Genomic DNA, 25,529 nt, shown 5'->3' on the forward strand with positions numbered 1-25,529 from the left:
ATGTGGCTTGTGGACCCAAAAAATGAGCTGGGTGATAAAACTCCACGGGCTTGAGATGAGACTGGGCAAGCTCATTGAAGAGAAATCCACTGAGGATTAATCAGGTGCTTAGAAACCACATCCAATTTAGAAAGCTCCTGCACTGAAAAATGCTTGGAAGCTGGGCAAGTGTTAAGGGGAGGAATGACTGTCCCGTGCCAATAGCATTCCTTTAGACATGCACTCCTGGAGACAGTCTGGAAGGACCTTCAGTCTCACCCCACACATTTACTTCCATGTTATGTTGCTCATCTTTCCCTACACCTTATCTTAGTTACTTCATCTGCAAATACATGTCCAGATATCTTTCCTATGCTGATGACTTCTACATTTCGAATCCAGGTGTCTGTCCAAGCTAAAACTATATTCTGTCCTTCTGTCATCTCCTACCAAGTGTTCAACCACCTGCTGAAGCTCAGCATGAGGAAGCAGAGATCTTAATTACAAAGCAGCAGGTTGCCTGTTGCTCAAACTTACACCTGCAGTTACACCTTCCGTATGGGTCATTCAAGCTTCTGATAGCCAGACGTGGTCTAAAGAATTTCTGGGTAATGCTTTCTGTTTCATAAGAGCTATTTCTCAGAGCCACTTGGAAGTTTTGGGCTGTGCAAAATCTGGCTACAGTCATTACCGTGGCACAGAAATACCCCAGGAAAGGGAAGTGAGCTGTGACGTGCAGATTGACGGCAGTGGTGGCATTTCCAATTTCTAACAGAAGGTATCACCTTCTGAACCTGTCCATATGATACCTCCCTCTTTGTTCAGAGGACCTCAAGTTTCCTAGGAAAAACAGTACGTTAGATTTATATGTTAAGGGAGGGGTTCTCAAAAGCACTGGACTTTGGTCCATTTGATCCCTCTGAATACAGCAAGGGTTTTACTGCTGGTGGCATTCCGCATCAGCATGCTTAGACCAAAAGCAAAGTGTCTGAGACCCACCCTTGGATTACCATGGTGTGAGGAACTGGACATAGGAAGGAATTTTAATTTTATGGATGTATTTTTTCTTATCTCTTATGACATACACATATGAGGATACTAAGTCCCAATAGCAAGAATTGGAGGTTCCCTCCAACTTTGTAGTTTCAAGCGTATTCTGTGACACTGTCAGACTGAATAACAATTAATAACAGTAATAATTAATACTCAGTTTCCTGCAATTTGACAGCTGTAAATCAGGTATGCTGGAAAGGTCTCTTCACTAAACTCTTAGTAACTACTGTGAGGTAGAAATCAAGAATAGATTAATAAAGATTACAGGAATATTTCATCCTTCCCCCTTTTATAATTAAGAATTAAACCCATGGCTGACCATTCCTAGTGATCCGAAGTCACGTTAGCTGAGGAGGAAAAGCTGCAGTATAACATCTGTTGATTTGGAAGTCAGGGAAATGTTAGAATACTTAAGTAATAAATAACTCCCATTTTGGAGGAATGAGATGGCAGGAAAGCAAAAGCCCAGGTCTAGAAGGGTTGAGTTAATATTTGGAGAAAAAAATATGGTTTTGCAATCTTTTCTGTAGCTATCAAGCTTTAAGACTTGCCGTGTTTGGAGCAGACAGATTATTATTATCGAACTTTACTATTACAGTTATAAGTTTCAGATTTAAATGACTCGGTAAGTGTAAAGGTCTCTAAGTTGAACATTTTTATGTGTTAACTCCTTGTCCAAATCCTCGCAGCTGGCAGCTAAATTCTGCCTATCCCACCCCTTTGGAGATGGGAAAGATTAATGCTCAGTCATCTAGTAGAACATGTAAATGCTGTAATACAGAAGAGTGTTTTGGTTTGGGTTTTTGGGGGTTTTTGTTGATGTTTTGGGTTTGTGTTTTGTTGTGGGTTTTTTTTTTCAAAAATAGTATAAACTTGTGATATTTTTCTCTAGCTTTGCATAAAGCAAGTTCATTCAGTGAGGTAACTTCTTACTATGCATGTTACAGTTGTCTTGAAATTTGCACCTGGGGTAAATTTTGAAGCATATTTCTGGTCTCTCCAAAGAAAAATAGTTGAGCAGAGCACTGCATGGCTGCCCTTTTAATATTGAAAGGCACTGTCCCACTGTTTCTATATCCCCGAAATGTGCAGGACCACACATCTGAGAGCCAAAACCCTTTATCCTCATCCCAAATCTGTCATTCTTTGCTGTGTGCTCCTTGGAGCAGCCCATGCTTCAATTATCCACATTATATTAGTGGAGAACATCAATGCTGTGAAATATACATGCAATAAATGTGACAGAGACCACAACTGTAAATGAGCACAGGTAGGTTCATCAGATGCCTCATCACTGAGTGGTTTCACATGGTTCTTTTTTCTACAGGCTTCTTGGGTGGAGATGATGAAGGACGTTGCTGATCACAGTTGGGTGGTTGTTGTCTCACAGAGCTTTGGGTACCACATCACTTGAAAAGCTGAGCTGTTTTGTAGCAATCTAAATGGCTTTTCTCTGCAGAGGAAGACGCAAATACCTGGCTCTCCAGAGCAGATAGGCATTGTGGATGTTATGAATCTATTCTGTGCACAGATATTGGCTTCCTAGTGCTCATGAGATAGCCCTTGGAAGTCCTTGGGGAGGTCCTTGACCCTCTCTCTGTCCCAAAAAGGCAAAAGGCTCTCATGTCACACTCCCTGAGGAGGAGGCAGGTGCCCTTGTTTTACAGCAAGCTGCTTTTCCTTTAGACCTTGTAACGCTTTTTAAATTATTGATATCACTCAAGGAGGAGGACTCAGGGAAGCGGTCACTTATTCCCACAGCTGATAGAAGAAAGGGAGCGTGTAATTGCTTGTGTTTCCAGCCCTGGTGGGCTGTAAGGTTTGCTGCTTGCATATTATGGAATTTGATTTCACCAGTGGTGTGACTGCAAGGTAGTTACTGAAAACTTTTAGTTGCACAGGGAAAAGCAAGATAGGTGAGTTTACTCCCCAAAAGAAGTACTGATGGTGATACCCACCGTGTTTTCCTCCATCTCATGCACTGGGAAGAGCTTTACAGCTGACTGTCCCTGCCAGGGGCAGAGATGTGGTGGAGCTGGATTTGCACCCTTGTCTGCAGAGCATGGGGCTGTGCATGGCACTGGTGTGACCCCAGCAATCGTGAGCCATCAGAGAGTCCCCAGCAAGTCAGCAAGCAGGAGCTGTGTCCCTCCTCCAAGTGCCTCAAAGCAAGGAGGTATAGGGTCTCAGCCTGGGCAATTCTGGAGCAGGGGAATCACCTGGGAGGCTGGAGACCCACCTGGAGGGCTATTGCACCTCCCCGCTTTTGCTTGCAGTGAGGGAAGCAGAGAAGAACTTGTCTTCTACCCAAGAACTGTCCTGCAAAAAGGAGGGCAGGACCCAAGTCTGTTCCACTGGGCTCTCTGAGCTTGCACCTTCATTGAACGCAAGGACTGGGTGCTTCTAAAATTGAGACCACTGATAAAAATCAGAATTTCTTGATTGCTTTACTGCCTGAGATGAATGTGTTTCATGGATCCTGATTTTAAATTTGGGCTTGAGACAGAAGTCCTATTTCAGGACTGGGATCCAGGACAAGGCAAAGAAGAAACATTTACGCTGGGAGAGTAGGAAGTGATTTTAATCTGAATACAACTTGCACACAGAAAGCCAACTGTTACCTCTCAGATACAAAGAAAAATGGCACTGTTAGCTTTAAATAATGTACATTTCCAAGATGTTGCCCAGCTGTTAATCATTAACCCTGTAGCAGGTTGAAGCATAGAGACAGATGTTCCAAAAGCAGCTTTATTTTCTGAAATAAAGAGAATGAAGCTATGAATTAGACAAATTAAGAAGAAATTCAAATATTTACACCCAGTTGAAACAAGATGCTGGAAAAATAGGCATGATAAAATTGCTGCAATTAAATGTAATTTAATTTATAATTCTGAAAGCATGCTCCTTCCAAAGGCAGCCTTTGAGTTTTTTCCTTATGGAGTGCATTGTTGTGATATATGGATTTTCCTGACTTATTATGGCATTTTAATCAACAGTTCAATGATGTGATAATATTCCTAAAGCAGAAAAATAAGTGACGTTTGTTTAGACATAATTAATGAAATATTTATGTTGCATGAGGCTGTGTGATAAAGCCTTGTTCTCTTAGTCCATTTGCTTCTGATTACATTTGTGATTTTTTTATATGACCAGACATTCTGACGCCAACTATTTTACACTGAGCAGATGTCATGTAGTAAAAATGGGTGCCAGATGCTACAAGCCACATAAGGATAATTTGTTTAAGAGCTGGCTCAGACTTTTTGCATTCAATTACACTGTATAGTGAGCCTTATACAATCATTTGGGTAATATGGCTAACTTCAGATATACATTTTAATGAATGTTGAGAGCATTCAGAACAGCATGCTACGTGCAGGGCGCTCAAGGAATTAATCTATTTGTATGCAATACCTGAAAAAAATCAAATATACCCAGACAGAGTTTTTGACAGGGATCAAAAATTTAATTAGTGCTGTCAGCCAAATTTTCAAATTACTCTAGGTGCTGCTGATTAGAACTCAAGACAGGTGCAAAGTGTCTGTGTAAGTTAAAGAACAGTATTTTTTGCTTCACTAACTATTTTGTTTCTGCATTTTAGGATGTGAACACCCACCTGTCATAAAACAAGCTACTGAGTGTTCTACTTCTTCCTCTGATGATGAATTTGAATCCCAGCCTTCATTAACACACAAGGTAACCTTGACTTGCAAACAAAGATATTTCCTCAGTTGGACTGTATTTAAGATTTATCATGTGATTTTGATCCAAACACAGTGCAATTTCTCCAAGTGGGGATGGGAATGCTTTATCAGTGGAAGTTACTTGTCATGGAGAGAAAAATATGGTAAAACTCTTTAAGACTGCTGAAAATCAAAATTTCTGTTCCCTCTTTGGATCTTTAATTCTCCCAGGTTACACCAACGTTGACAGAGAAGGTCTTAATATGACAAGCAGACATGTTTCACTGAAACCACTTTGAAGCTGCATCCTTAAGTGGCCTTAATATGTAGCCCAACAAGCAAACCATTGAAAAAATTAAACCAAACAGATGCAGATTTCTCTTGGGGAAATACAACTTCATTTGAGAGGTGTTACAGGCAGATTGCATGGAAAACACTGTGTTTATCCTAATCAGCATGACTGCCTGAGCTATGAAGTTGGACCCAGACCTTATATGCCAAGGATCTCCGAGCCCTAACTTGGTTCCTGTGGCTGGCAAGGAGCGGTGGGGTTAAAGCGCCAGTGAACTCTTGATAACCAGCTCTGATTTAAAGAAACAGAGCTTTTATTCCCCGCATAGCTCATCAGAAATATGTTTACCTCTTTCCTGTGGAGAGAATATCAGTAAGTGGAATTAATAGTATGAGGTGGGCTGTTGATTTGTTGCCTTTGAGGGTGGGGGAAAAAAGGAAAGCAAAGCAAGTGGCTGCCCAGTACACTGAAAAACATAACCGAGCTGAAAGCTAAGTGGGGCTTTGAATGGAAACCCTGTTGCGTAGCTCTAGAGGAACCAAAGGGCCACAAGGCAAAAGTGCAGCAATGTGTGGCAGCACATCCTGCCAGCGGCTCTGTTTCAGGATGCGCTGAGATGTCAGACTTCATCTTTCATCCTTCCTGTTACAGGAGAAACAATCTCTAGGAAGATAATATTTTGGTGAACTAAATAAAGTTTAAACAAAATGAAGAAAAAAAAGGGAGACTTGGGAGAAAACTGAATAGGAGCAACTCCCCACAGCGCGGGCAGCCACAGAGACAGGCAGGACCAGGCAGAGGGAAAGGCAGCACTGCCAGGGCAGCTGCCAGAAACGGGGTGAATGAGCAGCTGCTGCGCATGAGTGTTAGCAGTGATTCAGTTTTGATGCATGTTCCCTACTCAGCTTGTTTCTCTCGGCTGCCTCCTAGCACCTCTTTTCCTGCCAGCTCTGGCTGCTATTTTGCCAGTACCACCGTTTTTCTCTGGGGAAACTCAGTGGGAAAAATTTAACATCTTCCTGGCTTGTTAGCTTTTTAATCGTCTTGTCTATGGTGCGCATATATTCTGTCTCCTCCAAAATGGGAAAACCACAGCCTTGAAGCACTTCCAGATAGCTTGGGTCAAAGGCAAGCTGGAGCAAGCACAGGTGATTCCCTCGGCCAGCCCTGCAGCATGTGCTGCCCCTCTTTCCTGGCAGCAGCAACAGGGGCCCAGGGAAAGGCAAAAAACCTCCATAACACCATAGAGAAATGGGGTTGGGGAAGGTTTTGTAGGGCTTCAGGTAGTGTCCTGTGATGGCTGTTTCTCTCGGATATGTCCCTCTTACCGTGTTAAAAGTGATCCCAAGTGAATTTTACTACTTAGCAGCTACAGCAGTAGAAATTAATTGTTTCCTTAAACTGGTGCTTCCCACCGCCTGTGCCTGGCTTCTTACCTGATGAAGGTGATGTCTGCAGAAGCCACGTATAGTGGTATGTTGTTTATAGTCAACTTTGTGATTTGGACATTTTTTCATTGATAGACACAGTTCACCCTCACTTAGGGTAGCAAAAAGAGCTTGAAATGATTTAAAGTCAGTGTAGACAAATGCACGAAAACTTTCCTACGTGAATATTTTCATTTCAGTTAGGTTGCCCCAAGCACTCTGCAGTTGCTCACCTCAGTTTGAGCAGGGGAGTCAGGTTAGATGGACCGAGAGGTCTCTCCCAACCTCAGTGGTTCTGTGATTCTGGGGAAGGTTTGAGGAAACCTGTAATAGCATACTTATGCTTTGATTGCCTTTTTTTTTTTTCTCTCTTTTGTAGGCAAAAAGGACTCTCAGAAGGAGAAGGAAGCTGGAGAAGGAGACAAAGCAATTGATTAAACAAGAGGAGCTGAAGAGGCTTCACAAAGCACAGGTGAAAATGTAGCTCGCAGATGTCCCATTTGTCTCCCAAGAGTGACTAGCTAGGATGAGGACTCCCCAGTGCGGGCTCTGCATCTCCCCTTGCTCCTCACTGCTGTTCACTGCCTTCTGTGTGGAAATCCCCTAAAACCATCAGGAACAGAAAGATGTATGTGGCAGGGCCTTGGATCTCTATATGTGACAAATCCACATGTGCTCTGGGAGATCATCATAATTTCATAATTGTGTATGAAGAATGAGAGGGAATAGGGACTGGCAATAAGAGAAGAATACACTTAAGATGGAAAGACATAGAAAGGAGGAATAATATCAGCCGCTGAGAAGGTAAGGAACTGAGCTATTACCCCTATGTACTGCAGAAGCATGCAAAAATAGCGTGATAGGTTTTGTTCTTTCTCTCCTACAACAGTGAAAGTAAATAATTTTCTTTCTTAATTATGGAAAGTGACTTCACTTTATGCAGGCCCTGCTCTTTGGAAAATGCTGGCAAAGCTCTGGACTCTGCTAATGTTTTATTATTTCCAGTTGTAGTTCAAAGATTTAGGAATGCGCTACTGCACGACTTGATCTCAGACTGTGTTCTCTCTGGTGTCAGAATTTTCAGGTTTATCTGTTTCACTTACCACATATACATATGTATATGCATATATATACACACACAACTTAATGGCTTATGTGACCATTAGCACTTTTTGTGTGTGTCTGTACTGTAGCATAGGGCAGAGAAAATTGAGCTAGCTTTAATCTCATTAATTTAGGTTGTAATGGTAATCAAGATATGGTAGTGGGGAGAGCAGGCTTTTTATGGGCAGAGTTGTCTATCATCTTCTGTTGTGTTACTATAACAAGTGGATAGTTTTGGATGGAGCTCCCACTTGCTATTTCTGTACCAATATTAAATTAAAAAAGAAAGCTAATAAATTGTTTTTCAGATGTGAGTCTGAAACCTTCATTTTTGGAGATGTTACTGCTTTTGCAAAATGTATTACTAAAAAGGAGAGAAATTTTGTGTTTGAACCAGTAGATTTTAGAAAAAGGTAATTTCTAGCCATTACTATAAAGTCCATGACAGAATAAAACCCATGTAAAATTAAAACAGTGTCATGGTTTCAGCTGGAATGGAGCTAAATTTTTGCTAGCAGCTGGTATATTGCTGTGTTTTGGGTTTCGGGTGGGAATCGTGTTGGTAGAGCACTGCTGTTTTCAGTTGTTGCTAAACAGTCAAGGCCTTTTCTGCTCCTCACGCTGCCCCGCCAGTAAGTAGGCTGGGAGGGCACAAAAAGTTGGGTGGCGACACAGCTGGGACAGATGACCCCAACTGACCAAAGGGCTATTCCATGCCATATGACATCACGCTCAGCATATAGAGCTGGGGGAAGAAGTGAGAGATGTTTGGAGTGATGACATTTGTCTTCCCAAGTAACCATTACACGTGATGGAGCCCTGCTTTCCTGGAGGTGGCTGAACACCTGCCTGCCCATGGGAAGCAGTGAATGAATTTCTTGTTTTGCTTTGCTTGCACATGCAGCTTTTGCTTTATTTTTTAAACTGTCTTTATCTCAACCCACAATTTTTTTCTCACTTTTAGTCTTCTGATTCTCTCCCCCATCCAAACTGGTGGGAGTAAGCAAGCGGCTGCATGGTTCTAGCTGCCAGCTGGGGTTAAATCATGACAAATAGTATTTTATTTAATCCAAAGTAAGAACAACTATGCTCCAGTTTTTATCTGAGAATTGTAAATTATTGCAAGGTAAAATTAGATGCATAAGCAACTTCTCTTATTTTACTGCTTTGTGGAAATAATCACATCCAAACTTTTCAAACCATCTTTCACGTTTGTTAGGCTATTGCTGAGGGCTTGGCTTAGTATTCCCTAACGCAGCCTGAAATGGGAACTGCTGAGCGTTTCTTTTTGACAATTTAACCTTTTAAGGTGTTTCATGCCTACTATCTACATGGCACCTCTGAACATCTTATTTAAAAGGGGACAGATCAGTGAATGTAGAAGTCCTTCCTGAAGTGCCACTGAATTATCACTTCTTACTTATTAGACCCTTTCCCCCCTGTGTCAAAGGCTTGTGAAATATGAAAGCAAAACAAACAACAAAACCCCACGGACAACAAAATAGCCAGCAAGCTTTCTAGCTGTAAAACTTTGATATTTATATGAGCTTTATTAATGTAGCCTCTCAGAATATGTGCCTCTGAATCTGTAAGGTAATGACTTTTCACACCTTGTGAGACACAGAAACGTTGATTTCTGTTTTACAACAGTAAAAAGTTCAGAAAAACTGAGGTTCTTTTAATACCTCTGATACTTACCCACTAAAAATGTGGATAGATACCTAGTGGAATTATTAAATTGCTTAGGCGCCTAATATCCTCAATGAGTTTGCAAATCCCATGACTCCTCCGAGACCTTTTCAAGCTGTTTCTCTAACCACTGAGACCATCTTTTGTCTCCGAATTTTAAAGCGCTGTCTGTAGCTTTCATACCATTACGATTTTGCAGGCAATCCAGCGCCAACTAGAAGAATTGGAAGAAAGACAAAGAGCTTTGGAGATTTTTGGTGTCAAACTGGAGAGAGAACTAAGAGGAGAATCAGGTAAATGAAGCAATGTCTGTGTGTTTGGTGGTGGTTTTTTAACCTTTTTAAAAGCTGAGGGGTTTTAATGATTGTCATAGAAATAGAGTCCAGAGCAAAATCTGAAATGAAAGAGTAACTGGAAGGACAAAGATTATTGTTTCCCCTTTTCCTCAAACTCTGTTAGCTCAAGCACCTTTACACTGAGTGCTATAAATTACTGTTGGCTATCGCAGATATGGAATTATTTGCCCTGCTATTGAACCTGAATCTACATTTCCCTCCCCCCTCCATTTTTTTTTAAATCCTGTCCTGAGCTTAATTTCATCTTCTGGAGGTAACCAGTGAGGTTTCCAGGAGCTGTATCTCAGTTACCAAGCCAGCAGCAGCCCGTGCCTAGTAACAGAGTCCTTAATGACTTCTCCCAGAGTGTGAAATGCCATTAATGTGATTAGAGCTGGTGACCATGCTATAGCAACAGCAGCATGCAGGCACACAGACCTGAACCACACAGCCTTTCCCCCAGTGGGTAGAAGATAACAGGGATGTTGTCCTGGCCCCGGTTGGAGGCAAGGTATTTACTTACCTGAAGCAACAATCCCAAGCACCCAGGACTGTGGCATCCTCCTGCCAGCCCAGCCTTACAAATGCTCCCCAGTGCTCATGGGGTGAAGCTGGGGAGACCTCTTGGAGGGGGATGGGACATCTGGGTGCTCCTGCCAGGCTCAAAACAGGGATGGGATTGTGAACGATGCATGTAAGGGACTTCAGAGGGGGCTGCAGTTCTGGGGATCTGACAGCCCAATTGCAAATGTGTCTTTATTTACCTCTGTTTTAGAAAGCTGAGCCTCATGCTTTCATGACAAGCAGTTGCACAACACTGAAAACTTAGCTGTATTTTGGCACCTGATCTTGTTGTTGTCTTAGCTAGGCAACCCAGCACAATCTCTACATGCCAGGTTTTTTAATACCATATTTCTTAGCAGTTACCGCCCCCATTCTAACACTGCACTAATCAGTTCAGTAAGGCATCATTTGTTCAGCCTTTTATTAACTGATTTCCTATAATTGATAGTGCCAACCTATTTCAAATGCTATTTAAAAGGCTAGCATTTTTTTTTGTCTTAAATGAAAACATAACTATTTATCATTATGTCATTATATGACTACATATGATATGATATATGACTATATATCATTATTTAGTCCCTGCTGACTGCGGGGAGGTTGGACTAGATGACCTTTGGAGGTCCCTTCTGGCCTGGACCAATCTATGAATCTATGAATCAGATGGCACTTGTCTCACTGCCTGTGAGGAAGTCTGTTAGAAGACTGAGGATTTAGAGTGTTAGCTTTTTCTTTACTGCTGATTTGTATCAAGGTGGATGTTTTTTGGAAATGTCAAAAATATAGAGGGACAAGAGGCTTCTTGCTCTTGGGATAGGCACTGAATACTGGGATAAATGGCCTAGAGCCACCTCTTGTTTTTGCTGTTTTGACAATCGCATTTCCTAAAGAAGGCTGTCTGCCAAGAGATTGATGCTTCTCATTCTCTCCCCATCCTTAGTAATTGGATTGCCCTCATTAAGGTGAAAGTACTATTTTTTCTTCCTGTTGATTGTTTGTGTGTAGGTGGCCAGTTACAAATAGGGCAGATACTGAAACGTAGGATGTTACTGTCTCTCAATAGCTCTTCTGGTGCAAAAGCATGAAGCTGTAAGTTTTCCCAAACAAAATGTGAGTGCTTTGTTGCTTATAATAATATACAATTAATGATGCAGGAATTGGCGAGTTTAATATTCTGTTCAACCTTCTTAAAAATAATGAGCATTATTGTTTAATGAATGACCAGTGTTTATTAGGTTAAGTTGTATTTAAGGAGGTCTGATCTTATGCAATTCAAGTGATTTAATAGGTATTAATAAGGTAATTAGAAAACGATCACAGTTCAGCAATAATATTGAGCTGCAAAGGTTGTGAATAACCAAATTTAGAGACAAGCCTGCAAACACTAGTCTTCAGTGACATTTACGCAACTGTCCTCTAATAATTCTGTAAGCCTGGGATGAATGGCCCCTTTGTTAGGGGGAGTTACTCATTAGCTCCTCAACTGAATTAGAAGAGAACATGCGTGGGTTCGAAACAACTGCCATAAAGACTGATGAGCAAAATGAGGCTTTGATGATCTTCTAATTGTAGTGACAACAATTCATGCACTTAGAAAAAAAAAAAAAAGAAAAAAAGAAAAGAAATAATATCAATCCTATGAATAATATTTCATGCCCGTTATTTCCTTTTTTCTAGTTCAAAATACCAAATAATAAATCATTGTTGTACCATTGCTTTGTTTTTCACTGACATTTGTGGAGGCTTATGGAGATCTTCTGCCTACAAGAAAATACAGAAATAAAAATCTCAAAACACATTTTCCACTGAAATTAGCATAACTGATCAGTTGACTAAACAAATCATGAAGAATGATGGTAAAGAAGAAAATCTGTGTTGAATGGTAAGACATGTCTCCATGTTTTGGAAGGTGAACAAGTATCTGCACACATTGCAGCTAATTTTTGATTTCATAAGGAGCATATCCAAGGTTTCTCAGAACTTTCAACAGAGTTAAAAGAGATCGGTTGAAAACCTGGAGGAATAAGAAATACGAGATTTAGCTGTTCTTAAAAGAGCGCAACCTGGCCAAGCACTCTTTACCGTGTGACTGGAGTATGGAGGGACAGTGTAGCATCACTATGGAGAACAGAAGGTCAAGGTTTTGAGAACACTCTACAGCCTGTCATTCCATCAAAAGTGATGAATATAGAAATTACTATGATGTAATTAGAAGAATATCTGACTTTCAAATGGGATCCAAGTTAAAGGAGACTTGGGTAAACCAGGAGGAAAGTTTTGCTTTAGCAATGTTGTAAGAAAAAGCCAGCATGGCTCACAAAACAAACTCACAAATTGTTTTCCCTTTAACCTTTAAAAAGATCTGTCGTCCTGTATTACACAAAAGAATTCATTGGCTTGTTCTGCCCTTGGAAGGCATAAAGCGCTCCATCAAACTTAAATAACTGTTAACATTATTATTAACAAACATTTGAAAAACTCAGGGAAAAAAATGCCCCTGGGGACACTTGGGGGCTGTTCTGTGGGATGGACAAGGAGGAAAAACAAGGCCTATTTTTATTTCAGCTTGCAGTGAGGATTTTGCTAAAATGGGTGGCATTTTTGAGAAGTGTGTTGCTTTTTGCTTGCCTCAATCAACCTATGATGCACAGTCTTTTGCTAGAGATATAGAGACTTTAAAGTTTACAGAGGAGATGTTAAAGAAAAGAATGTTTTTGCCTAACCAAGAAAACAGCAAACAGGGAATAGTAACCCTCTGTGTGAGTGGTGCAGGACATATGCATACCTACAATTGCAATGATTTTACTGACAGTAAGATAGATCAAATTTTGATGTTAACTGCTGATGGTGGCATACAAAGACCTAAGGCTCTGAATACTAACGCTGCATCCCTGCACTGGATCTGTGAGAAGTTACCATTGACATATTCTAGTGAGAACTGCTCCAGCAGTCACTCTGACTAGACTTTTTTTTTTATCATCGCTTGATGACCTGGAAGAACCCACAGGAAACATCCATTACTGTCAAGTTTTAATGGAATCGGGTAGAAACTGGATGAAGATTTCTTTGCCCTCTCCTGCTGCTTTATCCTTCTGTTTCATGGTAACTTCAGATTGGAGTCAAATCCTGATGAGAAATTGCAGAACTGCACCCAAACCAGCATGACTCCTGTCCTTGGCGTGGGGCCCATGTAATTCCTCTGACGCTGGCAAGAGGTGACCTGGCCTTTCTGGGATGACAGTGCCTGGTGAAGGCAGGCAAAGCGACCGGTGATCCCAAACACCCAACAATTTTCCCCCTGCTCAGGAAGATTGCTAAAGGGCTACTCAGGCGAGATCATTACTGCCCGGAGGAGATGGGCTTTAAACTGCCGTTTTTGAGTGGAGTCAAATCCTGGCTTTGATGTTAAAGTGAAGGACAGCTGAAGCAGTAGAGGCAAGAGGGTAATTCCTGGGCTGAGAACAAAGCGTGTGTCAAAATGCCAGCACAGAGGCATCTGAAACACTGCTGAGCTGTCCAGGACTCTGGCTATCTCTCCACTTGGTAACCTAGTTTAATGATACTCTTGTAATTGTTATCTCTGGAGCTTGGACCTGAGACCTTTGGGCTTAGACTTCAGTGCTCTCAGTTATCTGAAACGAAGGTGCAGTCCTCCTAAAGTAGGAGAAATCACATAAGTCTTCATCCACAGAAAACAGCCAGGCTGGTTTATGGTGGTGTTATGCTTGGCTATCTAGCAGCGTGATGCAAGGACTGAGAAGAGTGCTACATTCCCCTGCCTGACCATGGCACCTCTTTTTGCTTTGTCCCAGGTCTGGCTGCCTCAAACACGCGGCAGCAGTGTGGTGGGATGGGCAACTATCATGTGCTGAGGCAGGAGCATGGGCTGGCTGTTGGTTTTATGCTTCTGAAGGGGTCAGCCTGTCACCTAAATTGTAGCCTCAACCTGGAGTAGTGCAAGACATTTGCTTCCTACAAATGATCACTTTTTTGTGGCAACAGAGGGCAGATGGGCAGAGGGACATTATGGGAAGTGTGTTGCAGTGCCATTGCCTCTGCTGTAATTCTGCAACAAGAGGTGGTGGGCTGGTTTTGTTTTGTGAGAAAATTAATGGAAAATGTGAAGTGATGAGTGTGTTAAAAAGGACAGCAAGGAAAAGAAATATGTGCGTGCTCTGACTTGCCACTTGAAAACAGCCAGAGGTTCTTCATTGCCAAAGATTTTTGTATAGATGGCTTTTTAGGAGCAGTAAAGGCCCTCACCTGCTGAAAGGGAAAGCTCTCCTCCTCCTCCTCAGCAAGGTAGAGTCAAGCGGTGTGTTCTTTGGGAGAGTGACCATCTCATGTTTCATGCCTGAATAGTGCCTATCAGTGATGCCCTAGCCCAAAGCATTACAAAACCACCCAGTAATATCAGATTTTTCCTGTCCCATGGCCCTTCCTATTATTCAAACCAGATGCAAATTTAGAGGCCAGTTGGCAAATGAATGGAAATTTGTAGAGGATTCGATTGTGCATCTGATGCCCACTGGAAGCAGGGACCAAGTTGATACTTGCCAGGATGTACATCCTGAAGTCTGATTGTGTTAATGGGATACCCATTTATACATGTAGTTCAGCTGCCAGAGTCCAGTATCAGCAGAGAAACTATGTTGTCAAAGGCAGAACTAAGAGAAAGAAAAAGTGCCCTTTGAAAAAAAGAAAGACCATATGATTATTTGAAAGAAAAAACTTAACTTCCAAAGCAAAAGTGTTTTTAAATCTAATGCACCTTTAACTCTAATAAACTACAACATTCAACCAAATGTAGACAAGAACGTTATAGCTGTTATACCCAGACATTACTGATGTCAGTTACATACAGCAAAAAACCCTACATTTGGACTCACCTAGGCTTACAAATGAGGGCTACTTAAAGTGAACTCAAGTTGTAAGAGCATTGGAAGGAAAGCTGGTAATGCACACCTAACTCTCCTATTTTAAACAGATTCAGGCACAAAGGATGAAACTCAGATGCTACATGAATGGTTTGAGCTGGTCCTGGAGAAGAATAAATTAATGCGTTATGAGTCTGAGCTCCTGATTATGTAAGTAAGGACAAGCATTAGTACTAAAGACAGGGAGGGGAAAAGTGCACTCACGTTTCACCTGAACGCCTTGCTGTGTGCTGCTGTTTGAGGTTGTCATGGAATAAACGTACCCAGAGTAGCTACAATCTGCTTTGAACACAGAGTTTCAGTTGGAGCCCTCCTCATCCTTCCCTCTTATAGTGGTTCAATTATTTCAATCGTATATGATACTCTAAATCAGTATAGCATATGGATGCTCTGCCTTTATATAATGTGGGTCTAATGAACAGTGAGGCACTTTCTCCTGTGGAAGAAAAACAGTCTGAAAAGTTTATCTCGGTTTTTATTGGACATAGGAGAAAAGATCTAGGAATTCACTACACCGATGAAACAAGCAGATACACAAAGCAAATAACTGTCTCAGATGCCACTGACTGTGGTTGATGGAAACAATATTGGCTGTAGCTCCCTCACCTCACCTCCTTGGAAAAACACTCAACAGATAGGCGGAGGTGACTCTCAGCTATTTTCTCAACTATTTCTGGGCAATGTGGGAAGGCGATGAGAGCTGCAGCAGTCATTACTCACCCCTGGATTTCACGCCAGTGTGGGCTGCTCATTGCCATTTATCATTTCCATATCACTGAGTCAGCCCCCTGTGCTGTGTGCAGACCTGCAGCCCAGCCACTAGCTCCAGCTGCACCCCAATTTCTCCCCAGCTGTGCTGATGCTGCCAGGGGCCAAACTTTTTCTTTCCACTTCAGTTGTCATTGGGTGTTGCGGTAGCAATCCTTTCTGCTGACAATGTCTGCAAAGCAGTTTCAAAAGCAAAAGCAGGCTGTTTTTATTGCTGCAGGACAATATTCACATGTGTTAATTCCCTTGCCTCAGGATCCACTCTTGTGAAGAGGGCCTGGCAGTGCCCTTCATGTGTGTGAGCGTTCAGTCCTATCCAGAACCACGTTGTGGGTGCCACCAGCAAAGCACAGCTGGTTAAAGCCTTAAGGGTTGCAATGTATGAAGGGGCTTAATGTGATACACAATGCAAAAAGGTGGTGGTGGTACTTCTGGGATTGCTGTGGCAATGTAGGCTCAGGCAAGGCTTTTAGCCTTGACTGCCAATGAGGAGAAAATACTGGATAAACAGAACACAGAAGCTCTTTGTTGAAGGAATATTAATGTATATATCTTTATTTTAAAAAGCTTATTCTTTAACATACTTTTTATTGTACCTAGTGCCCAAGAGCTAGAATTGGAGGATCACCAAAGCAGGCTGGAACAAAAGCTGAGAGAAAAAATGGCCGTTGATGGTAAGTCAAAGTGGGGAGTATGCTTCAGCTCACAGTGATGGACCATGCCCATAGGAGTCCTTGCTGGCTTCAAAAAGGACCAGAGTGGCTGAGGCTCTTCCTCCTCTGCTCTTCTGCAAGAGCAGCTCAGCCAGCAAAATGCAACTTGTGAGATCTTCTCATCTGACTTCTAGTAAAGACAGCTAAACTAACCTGCTCAGTTTTACACTGACTGGATCAGAAGCACTCGCACATGTAATTCCACTAATTGTGCTGTGCAGACAGCAACATCCAGCTAACGTGATGATGGGCAGCAGCAGAAAGTAATTTCTTCAACCACACAAACACAAAAGAGGTTATCTGCTTTTATGGTAGCTGTAGCAATATTGGTTACTGCAGTATTTCGGAACTGCTTTTAGGTACTTGGAATTACAGTTTGGGCATGTCTTTTCATCTGGTATTAGAAAAGAGAGCGTGGGAAGGAGGAATGCAGGGAGATGGGGGTTACATGGTGCTGGATACCCCAAAATACCCTGTTGTGTTCTAAGCATGTGGATCATGAGTGATGCCAGTTTTCAATACTTTTTTCTGAAAAAACCTTTCCCTTTTCTTACAGGTACTACATTTCATGGTTGGGCTTTTTACCTTGTATAAACCAAATTTAAACTCCAGCTGAAATGTTTTTTATGAACAAGTAGTGCTTTTCCTACCCCTTCCAATCTAAGTTTTGCTAAAAGATCTACTCTAGATTTTAGGAACCTTAGCGGTCAACCTTAAATGGCCCAAATGCAGGAGAAATTTTCCCTGAACTGTAACATGAAAAATATTAACTGCTATTGACATCATTTGTCATTGACTATAATATTACATCAACGTGTACACCAACAGTTATAATGCAAAGTGTAATAACAGAGTGATCCGGATTTTGACTTCTTGTTTTGTGATCTTTTAGACAGCCTTAAAGATGAGATGGATCTGAATGAGGAGGATGAAATTTTTACTGAGATGATGAAAGTGGTTGAAGAAAGAGACAAACTTGTGTCTACCTTAGAGGAGCAGAGAGTGAAAGAAAAAGCAGAAGACCAGCACTTTGAGAGCATTATGTTATCTAGAGGTTATCGACTGCGCAGGATTTAAACAGCCACATGCAAATAAACATGATTTCAGCAATATTTGTAATCATGGAGATACAGTCTTCTGAAAAATGAAGGAATTCAAATTTACTATCAGTTTACTGGGGAAACATGTCGTTTTGTTATCAAAAGCTCTTAAGCAGATCTTTTGCTCATACTGGAGTGAGTCATTTCACTACCAGCCTAAAGGATCACCAAAATACGGAATAGGACTGAATTTACTTGTCTGATGGGCATCAGGGTCTGTGAAAGGGAAATCAGAGCAATGTTGTTTTTTTGGAATTTTGTTTTAATGCTGAGAATAGAGTTCCTGAGAAACATGATGACATCATTTAGTATTTTTGAGATGGTATTGCTTCCATCTGTTTGTCTGAATCTGTATGTGGTTTTGTTAATATTTTGGCACAGCCAACCCATGTTGAACTATTTAAAGGTCAGAAAGCAAGCATCTCATCTAAAAATAAGGTTACATTTTATTTCTGGTGGAGGAAGGGTCATTTGACTAATAGCTACTTATAAGCACTCATTAAAACTACTGTAAATGCAATGTAAGAAATTAATTCTCCAGTTATTTTTAAGTTTTAATGTACTGTATATTTTTGAACAAGAAGTTAAAGCAGTATTACATCCCTACATTTTGTAAAATGGTAAGGGATTACCAAAGGGGTGACTACCCTTAAGACTATCACATGCTCAAAAAAGCTTTTGTATGTCACAGATTAAGGTCTTCTCTAAAATATGCTAAATGATAATTTAAAAATAGTAATCCAGACTAACTGTTTTATAATTGCTTGATCCAAATACATCACAAATAGTATCATAGAATGTGATGAGTAGTGTAGTAGTTAAAGATCTCCCTGAGAAGAATTCCTCAGAAGCGTTGCAAAAAATGTTGTATTTGTAATGTCAATATTTGATAGAAAAATGTTCTGGCTATATTTAAACTACATTTGTCTTGCTGCTCAAGAATGTATATGTATACTTTTTTGCTTAAAGGAGACATCTCCTATCTTTTTTGTACATGCATTTGTAGATACTGGCAAAGCAGATGTGCAGAAATTCTTAGTATTCAATGTAATTTAAGTACTTTCTTAAATCTGAGATAATTCTGCTATTTAAGATTGGTAGAATTCCCAACTGTATGTATGATGCACTACATTTTCAAACTGAAAAAAACAAGGAGAAACTGAAAGACTGTTTCTTTCTGAATATCATTTTACCTCATGCTCTGAGAAGATTTGATGTTCTCATTATTTCATGAATGGTGCTAATTTGCAGCAGTTACCTATGGTACAGCCAAAGCTAGAAGCATTCCTGTTACAAAAGCTTTAAGCTAAAAAACCTCTTGGTAAGCACTTGTAGGTTAGCAGACACACTGGATCCTGTCACAGTAATTCATGAATGATCTTAAGTTTTTGATGTATTGTGAGAAATTTAAAATACCCTTTCTAAAGATAAAAAAAAAAAAAAATTTTGCTAGTGACCATGGATAAATAATATACCTCTATTGGGCAAGGAATATACTATGGTTCTACTATATTTACGTATTTATATTTATTTATTAGACTGTTTAAAGTAGATAAGAGTGTCTGGTTACATTTTACAGTTTGGATGTTGTCTCTGATTTTGACTGATAAATGTGTGTTTCTGACAGCCTTGTATAGGTAAAGCTGTGCATAGTAGAGTAGATAGCTTTATCGATTTGGTAAATAATTAGTAATAAAATATGAGTTAAGATTTTTAAACAATGTTCTCAGTTACCATAACTTCAGGGTTTACCCTTAAAACATAACATGTAGGGCTTTAACAATATAATTTGTTGTTCATCGCAATGGAAAGACGTAACAGAATCCTTGAATGTATTCCAAAGTTACCATCAGAGTTCTTTTTTCCCCTATCATTCATAGGCTAAGCATACCTGATCTTCAGATTACATTTTTAGTGAGATAGATTGCAGCGATTGGGTTTTTTTGTTTGTTTGTTTGTTTTTTTTAACTAACTCTGTTACTTTAGATTGACACAAAGTAAGAGCAGGTAGAGCAGCAATAAATATTTTCATTTCCTCTGTTGAGATCTGCTGGTATTCCCACTTTTGTGGAGAAAATTTCTGGATTTTACCGCTGTTCCCAGAGGCCTCATGTAATCCTGTAGAACAAGACTGTCTAGAACAGCTATCACAGGTTTCTGTTGAAAATGGAGAGTCATAATGCTTTCAAGGTAGTTTTAACAAGTTTTAAAGCAAAATTCTTAGTACTTAGCACACAGGGGGAGAACTCAGCAGAAACCTCCAGTTATATCAGTCAAGGATTGTTTTTGCACCCCACTTTTATAATCTAAAAAGTCTTAGTGTTGCTGCCATACAAAGAGTAAGAGCAGCCTCAGGGACACATGATGCCCCTAGACCTGAGGAGGAGATTGCTCTCATCTGCCAAAGTCCAGTCTGTCTGCCCAGGGGAGATGCACACACTACAATTGGTGAGGTTCAGGTTGCTCTGAATTGTATATAAGCCCTGAGATTTCAGTTTACAGCAGATACCTGTTTGCTATAAAACCAAATGTGAAAGGGTTCTTTCCTTTTAGCTGCAAAGATTTGAGTTCTTGAGAGTATTAGAGTCAACAGAAGCTGAGAACCATCAGCATTTTATGGACCTCAAAAACATTCTTTGCTAAAAAGATACTTTTCTGGATGTCATGTGGTCATAACACATGCTCCACCCAAAACTGTGTGTCTGCTCTTGGGTGGAAAACCCTGTCAGGCTACTGTTACCCTGCCTGATATTAAGTACCTCACAAGATTAGATCCAAAAATGAACTGTGCAAGTGATTTAGAAAATTAATAAACTCTTCAGTCATTTAAAGCAGGTCTTCATATATCATGAGAGTAGATGAGGAGGAGAAAAAACAGAGAAACTATGTACACTGTTCACAGGTCAATTTAATATGGTTGGCTTGTATTAGAAATGTATTTAAACATTGGTTTGCTTATGAGTTGTCTTGCTGCTCAGTCTTTTCTGTGAATTGACTCACTAACTTATAATGATTTGTTCATTTTTAAGTCCTGTCACTGTCATCGTTGCATATAATGTGATGTGCTGGAATGTATTGACTAGGTCCAAATGAACTAGATGTGAGCAATTTTCTATTTGAAAAAATAAAATTATATCTCACTCTCTGAAGTCACTGAATCGTTTCCATAGTAATTTCTCTCCACCAATACCTATAGTGTAATAATGTGGGTCTAGGAAATATCTATAGGTAAGAAATTATATCAGTTTCTTAATTAATGTACTGGTAAGTAAATCACACCATCTTGCAGTTCACAGATTCATTTTATAGTGAAATAAGGTTTGACTTGACATTTGTCTGACTACCTTTAACACAAGAGGTTGCAAACTCCATGAGATCAACAACTTTCTCACTCTAACATAGGAATTCACCACCTAAGTTCCTTATGCATGACATACAAATTACAAGAGCTCCTTGAAGACTTGAAGGAAAAGTGTCACTGCATGGATTGCTAAGAATTGGTGATTGAAACCGAACTGCCAATTTTCAAATTCCACTTACTTCACTTCTATTAGGTCATCTCGTTTTGCCACTTTCTACCAGTGGGAGACCCTTAAAGAGCAAGACAATGTGCTTGAGGTGAGAGAAGTGAATAAGCAAGATTTGGGCTTATGTTTTAACCTCTGCTTTTTAGCTCAATGCATATCTGATTTCAACTAGGAATTTAACTTTAGGTTAGTAGTCTATTTCCCGGCAGATATACTGTAGGTTTTTTTCTTTCTTAAGCAAGTAACAGTATGTGGCTTAGCAGATTGGAGATTCTGTACATCTTTTAAGACTTCGCTATTGTTAAGATCTAAAACTGTCCCTGCCAGGTTTTGCATTGACCATATAGTTTTTGCATAGTTTAGCACGATGGGTTTGCCATGTTAGCATGCAAAAACTATCCCTGCAGTTTTCATGGCAGCCATATCTCATGAACCTAGATCCTGGCAAATATTTTGTGATGAGTAAGGAACTTGCTGGATTTCACCTAAATCTCTTTGCCTAATATTTATGAACAAATTGTGGTTTCTTCTGTTGGTTCTAATGAACTACGAAAAGAGTGTGCTGTGTGCCAGCAATGTGCTTGCTGAAATATTTATGTAACGCAGATGTACAAAAGTACAGGCACAAGTGAAGGGTACAAGTGAAGCTTACTAAGAAAAAATCATAATACTGCTTTTTTTCCTAAAACTATCTCAGCAAGGCCAGATGTAAATGCACATAAACTTGGCTCGGTATTTATAAATAACTGATTGATGGAATGACATGTTATCAGAAGCATTAAATGCCAGGGTGATGTTCTCTTCATACTGAAAAGTTTAAAACCTACTTCTTTCCTCTGAAACTTTCCAAATAATTACTCCCTGTGACTGTATGCAACCTGTTATCTTTTGCCTTTCATGTACATTTTTCCTCATTGCATCTTCGTCTATCTTTTTTTTGCTCCTTGATGTACAATAAATACATTGTACTTTTTAAGGATTTGGTTGGAAATACTCTGACACTTTTATGAAATTATGTAAATTTATTATTTGTTATATTATTTAAAGAGAAGATTCTTATCCCAAAGAAGGCATAGCTCTGCTTTAAATTCAAGCATAATCATATGCTCAATCTTAAATTCGCCTTGTGAGCTGGAAATAAATTTATCCTGAAGTGTGAGTTTTAGATGATGGTGACAATGAAGATTTGCAGCCCTTCTACCCCTGATACTGATGCTTTCTGCTGTTAATAATGCAGCCACATTGGCATGATCAGTCAACCCTGAGCCTGTCTAATTGAGTCTGAAATCACAAGCAGCAAAATCCTCTGGGGGGTGTATAAACTTTCTTACATGGGTATGGGATAAGAGATGTGGCTGTATCAACGCCAGCCAGGTACGGCTGTGCTTTAGCCTGCTGTTTCCAGCAGTGTGCAGAGGTGGTCGCTGCCCCCAGCCATGTGAAGAGGAGTGGGGTTTCCTGGTGAAATTCAAAAACACTTTCCTGCAGGACAAGGCTGGAGGCAGATCACGCTTCCCAGGCTCCTGAGGTGACAGTGGCAGCCACTGCCTTACCACACCTGAGGGAGCAGTTCCTGGCATGTCTTGCTCATGGGCACATGCAGGAGGGCCAGATCCTACCAGAGCTCTTATCTCCAGGTATTTTGGGGCACTCTCAGGGAAATCCCAATCAAGAAATACATTTTAAACATCCGCAAAGTAACCTGTGTGGATACGCGCTCTTTTCTAAGCAGGCTCTTTTAATGTGCTGTTAACTATTACTCAGGGTGGGGTGCCCATGTTCAGCAGTTAACCACACAGAATTGGCAGGTCAGTAGAAGGCTGACCACAAATACTTAGAAAAATAAAGAGGGTAGACTTTGATCTAGTTCTGGTCTTCCTGAAGGCCAGAAGGGTGTTATTGCAGACAATCACAGCAATAGCAGCAGGTTGATAAAATATTTTTGAAAATTCCACTTCCACTCTTTAGATGATGAAATGGTTAAAAGGCTAGACCAGAGGTACACCTCAGAGAAAAATGTTAGGAGAAAATCCCAAGACAAACAAATATTTAATGCATGGCCTTAACCAGCTTGGCTGTGGCAGTGCTCTTTCTTACTAGCCTACCCCATGGTCAGCTTATTACATACTCTCTCTTCCACCTCATTCAGGAAGTAAGACTCTGATCATTCTGAGTACTGTAGTAAAAGAAATAAAAGCCAGGTGTGCATGGACAGATATACAGGTGAATAAGAAGTATTTGGATTTAGCCTTCTTTTATTGCCTGGCAAAAGTATATATATGAACAGGATGCAATTAATTTGCGCTACTGGTTGGCTCATCTGTAAGAACACAGTGCTGACAGTGAGCACGGTGAGAGCTTTTTTGGTCTGCTCCAGATTTCTATATGCTAAATGCAGTGGGGCCAGCCTGGACGGCCGCCTGCTGACTACTGTGTCCTGTGTGGGGGATCATGGAATGTGATCGGGAAAGTATTCAGTTATCAAATATAAAGCAGAGCAAAAACCTAGCCAAGCCAAAATCCCCATCAATTTATATGACACTTTTATTTGTGGTTTAAATACTGTTCAAATAAGAACTAGGCATTTAAAATCAACATTTCTATATCTGCCATAACTTAGATGTTGTGCATATCTATATGGCCTTTTGTGCTGAGTGCAATATTAATTTAAGGTCATATATCCATATATATTCCCAGATCAAAAGAAAAAAAAAAGTAGCATATGTAGTTCTAAATTTAAGGCACAGGAAGAAAAAGATATTGTAACTATCCTCAAAGAGAAACATCATAAGTGGAAAAATACTGCAATAATGTTATATCCAAGGAACTGCAAATAAATTCTGAAAGAAACCCATAAAAAACCTCCAGTAAACGTAAGTCTGTCTGTGGCTTTAGCATTATTGCTTAAAGCACATAGTATTTGTGTTTCCAGATCTGATTTGCGTATCCAGATCTGATAAAGTTGATTTTAAACACATTAGGTCTAATTTAAAATTTATTTTCTCCTTGTGATGTGAAACACCCATAGCTCATAAGGCTATTAAATAAGTATTATTGCATTTGTCATTAATTTACATATACTGTGTGTAATGAAATAGGAAAGAACGATGCTGGGTCTTTCCAGCTATTTTGTGTGAGACTTGGCAAATGCACATTGAATTCTTACTTTCCTGTACTGCACAACCCAGCACCCGTTACTGGTTGTGGGTATCTGACTTGTTCTTTCTGTCTTTAACACAAACGTAATGGTACAAAGGCAAGCACACTTGTGTTTGTCAAAATGCTGTCTCTTCTGTTGTGCCCACAAAACCCTATATTGACATCTCTGTACAGTAATTTGGGTCCAAATGGAAATTTAGTTGGGTCATTGTTCTGTTTGTAAATGTCACAGTTTCACATAAAAAAGGCCCTGATGTGTTTATTTCTCCTTTTGAAATAGTCACTTATTATGTTCTTAAAAATTATTCAAAACTGCTTATCTCCTTATCCATACACTGTGTGAGTAGCACTTCTGTAAAAAGAGAATAATGTGTGAAATTTGGACTGTTCTGTAGACAACAGCCCTAAGACACAATTGGTGCTACGAGCCAGAGAACAAATGTAAGGAAAGGAGAGATTGTGCTAATGGTTTTGGGCTTGTTCCTGCTTTTAACTGATGGCAGTATGGATGAATAAAGTTTTTCTCCAGGGCATATACTAACTGCACGCAACAAATACGCATTGATGTCTACCCCTCATCAGCTAACCAATGTTACCGCCTTGTAAAAACACAACAATTACTAGCTGATTTAGAAATATCCTCATGGTAATTTCATTTCACTTATTATGCTTAATGGATAGCTAGATATTTGCATGAAGTGTGTGTGGCTTTTTGCCTGAATTGTTAATCGAGTGATTAAGTGGTAAGTGAAAGTAGTGCATCCAGATGACATTAATGCTGTTCCAGTCCTGGGTGCCTCCTGAACCAGTCACAGCAAATTATCTGGTTTAAAGATACTTCTCTCTTAAGCTACTCATCTGCAAATCAAAGCAGAGTTGGTATAGACAATCTATCATACCAAGTCACCTTTCTTTCCCACTGGCTTTTATACTGGTCTAACAACAACAGTTGGTTTCTTTTGTGAAGTGGACATGATGATTCGTGCTGCTCTGACCACACACGTAGCCAAAATCCACAGGCAAAAGACACCCTTGCAAAATGTGCTCAAGACTGAAGTGTATCTATTAAGCTTGAACTTTAACTTGCATAAAACTATTTAGTGACACTTTATTACTTCATTAGTTCTTTTCTACTGGTGTTAATCACAGTGTGTAGAAACACCTGCCTTCTGCTGCAACCCCCCACCCTTTCAGAACCT

At 40.2% G+C, this 25,529-nt stretch overlaps 1 protein-coding gene across 1 annotated transcript in view; it reads left to right on the forward strand.

Moving 5' to 3' along the window:
- MICAL2 (microtubule associated monooxygenase, calponin and LIM domain containing 2) overlaps positions 1–19,067 on the forward strand; it is a 107,333-nt gene extending 88,266 nt beyond the window's left edge. The window contains exons 30-35 of the mRNA XM_074149933.1: positions 4,634–4,728; positions 6,814–6,906; positions 9,427–9,520; positions 15,114–15,213; positions 16,432–16,505; positions 17,437–19,067. Of these exons, the coding sequence (XP_074006034.1) occupies positions 4,634–4,728; positions 6,814–6,906; positions 9,427–9,520; positions 15,114–15,213; positions 16,432–16,505; positions 17,437–17,621 (641 nt within the window). The 3' untranslated portion in view covers positions 17,622–19,067. The remainder of the gene's footprint in view (positions 1–4,633; positions 4,729–6,813; positions 6,907–9,426; positions 9,521–15,113; positions 15,214–16,431; positions 16,506–17,436) is intronic.
- Positions 19,068–25,529: the final 6,462 nt, after the last annotated feature.

The sequence above is a fragment of the Numenius arquata genome, chromosome 6 (genome assembly GCF_964106895.1).
Source record: "Numenius arquata chromosome 6, bNumArq3.hap1.1, whole genome shotgun sequence".
Lineage (NCBI taxonomy): Eukaryota > Metazoa > Chordata > Aves > Charadriiformes > Scolopacidae > Numenius > Numenius arquata.